Consider the following 1,523-nt stretch of genomic DNA (forward strand, 5'->3'; position numbering starts at 1 on the left):
TGATCAGAATAGCTGATTCCTGGTCTTCCTGCAAATGGTCGTATGCAATGATCATCTCACTGCAAATAATCATAATCATTGATCTTACAGGCATCATCCGAGTCATAGCTGTCTGCCTCCACCTCATTGGTTGGGGGTGTGGGGCTAGAGGAGGCCTGTGAGCTTCCAACTGGTGCTGCGCCCGGTCTCCCCAGTAACACAGGGGGGGACGCCTCTACCAGGGATGGGGTTCCATGTCCTGTAGGTGGAGGGGCGTCACCTGAAAAGAGAACAGGGCAGAGAGGAGAGAGAAGAGAGCTGGACGTCAGACAGAACGTATGCTGTGGATGCACTGGTGTACAGGGGCTGTGGTTGTGTGATGAAGGTGGGGGGAGCAGTACCTTGATGGTCCTTTATAACATGGGAGGCATGTGGGGGTATCTATGGGGTATTCACCGGAAAGTAACATTCTTCTCTGGTTCATAACAAAATGTCTCAAGTACATTGGATCTTTACATTTCTATACACTTCATAGGAGACAGGATAGAGGTCATGTTTGTTTCTAAAGACAAGTACGTCTTGCGGCCCATAGGAACCAGCATTTTTTTTTAATTCAATCTAGGGAATTGTAAAAGAAATATTCAGTACAGTAATCCAACACAACAGTCTAGTGTTGTATTATTAAATGTACATATTAAGAGAGTGTTCAGCATCCCAAAAGAAGGTCCTTAATATGTCCCCGTAAATCATGGAGTTATATTAGAGGAGTGTAGTACTGATGTCACTCTCACAGATCTGAACTGTGATGGGGGTGGAGCCTCCGACTTTTCCCCTTTTTGATTGGCTGTTGCTATGGTGATTGATCTCCGATGCAGCTTTGAAATGCTGTTGAACATCTGTGGCCATTGCCTCTGCCTGAGGTCTCATTTCTGATTAAACACACACACAGAACACACACAGTCAGAGCTTGGACTGAATTAATTAATATTTTCTGTTTACACTGTCACACCAGCTGATGCCATCATGGCTTACCTGGTTCACCCTCTCTCTGCCTGTTGGCATTAGTCATGTGTGTACGCTCCTCACGTGCCCGCCCCTGATGTGCACACTCCTCATGCACAGCCTCCGGGCATGCAGGAGACTCTGAGACAGCAGGGTGACACTGGAGTCCGGAGTCGGGAGGCGGAGCCACCACATTTGCGGGTAGGGCTCTAGTGTCTCTGGGTGGGGCAGTTGATTGTGTGGGCGGGGATATGTAGTCTGTTGGTGATGAGATAGACAGAGGGGGCGGGAACACCTGCTTAGGCTGCCCCTTGAAAAACCAAGATCCAGATCTCCTCGACACCTGAAGGAAACACACACACACATATGCCAGTGTGTAAACACACTCCCCATACACACAATATACACTCACCACACACACACACACCATATACACAGATACATAAAACTTAATACATTCAGTCAGAAAGCCAGTACAGTTCCTTTCAGTCACATTTCAGAAATACCAACACAGAAGAAACGAATTGCTGTGATTGGTACGA

The 1,523-nt window shown here is 47.3% G+C and overlaps 1 protein-coding gene across 1 annotated transcript in view; it reads right to left on the reverse strand.

Moving 5' to 3' along the window:
* The window catches only part of rph3aa (rabphilin 3A homolog (mouse), a), a gene marked incomplete at both ends in the record, with an annotated part of 12,371 nt that extends 11,465 nt beyond the window's left edge, over positions 1–906 (reverse strand). Inside the window, 2 exons of the mRNA XM_080847458.1 lie at positions 89–259; positions 771–906. Coding sequence (XP_080703584.1) covers positions 89–259; positions 771–906 — 307 coding nt within the window. The remainder of the gene's footprint in view (positions 1–88; positions 260–770) is intronic.
* Positions 907–1,523: the final 617 nt, after the last annotated feature.

Source organism: Sprattus sprattus, assembly GCF_963457725.1.
Source record: "Sprattus sprattus genome assembly, chromosome: 11".
NCBI lineage: Eukaryota > Metazoa > Chordata > Actinopteri > Clupeiformes > Clupeidae > Sprattus > Sprattus sprattus.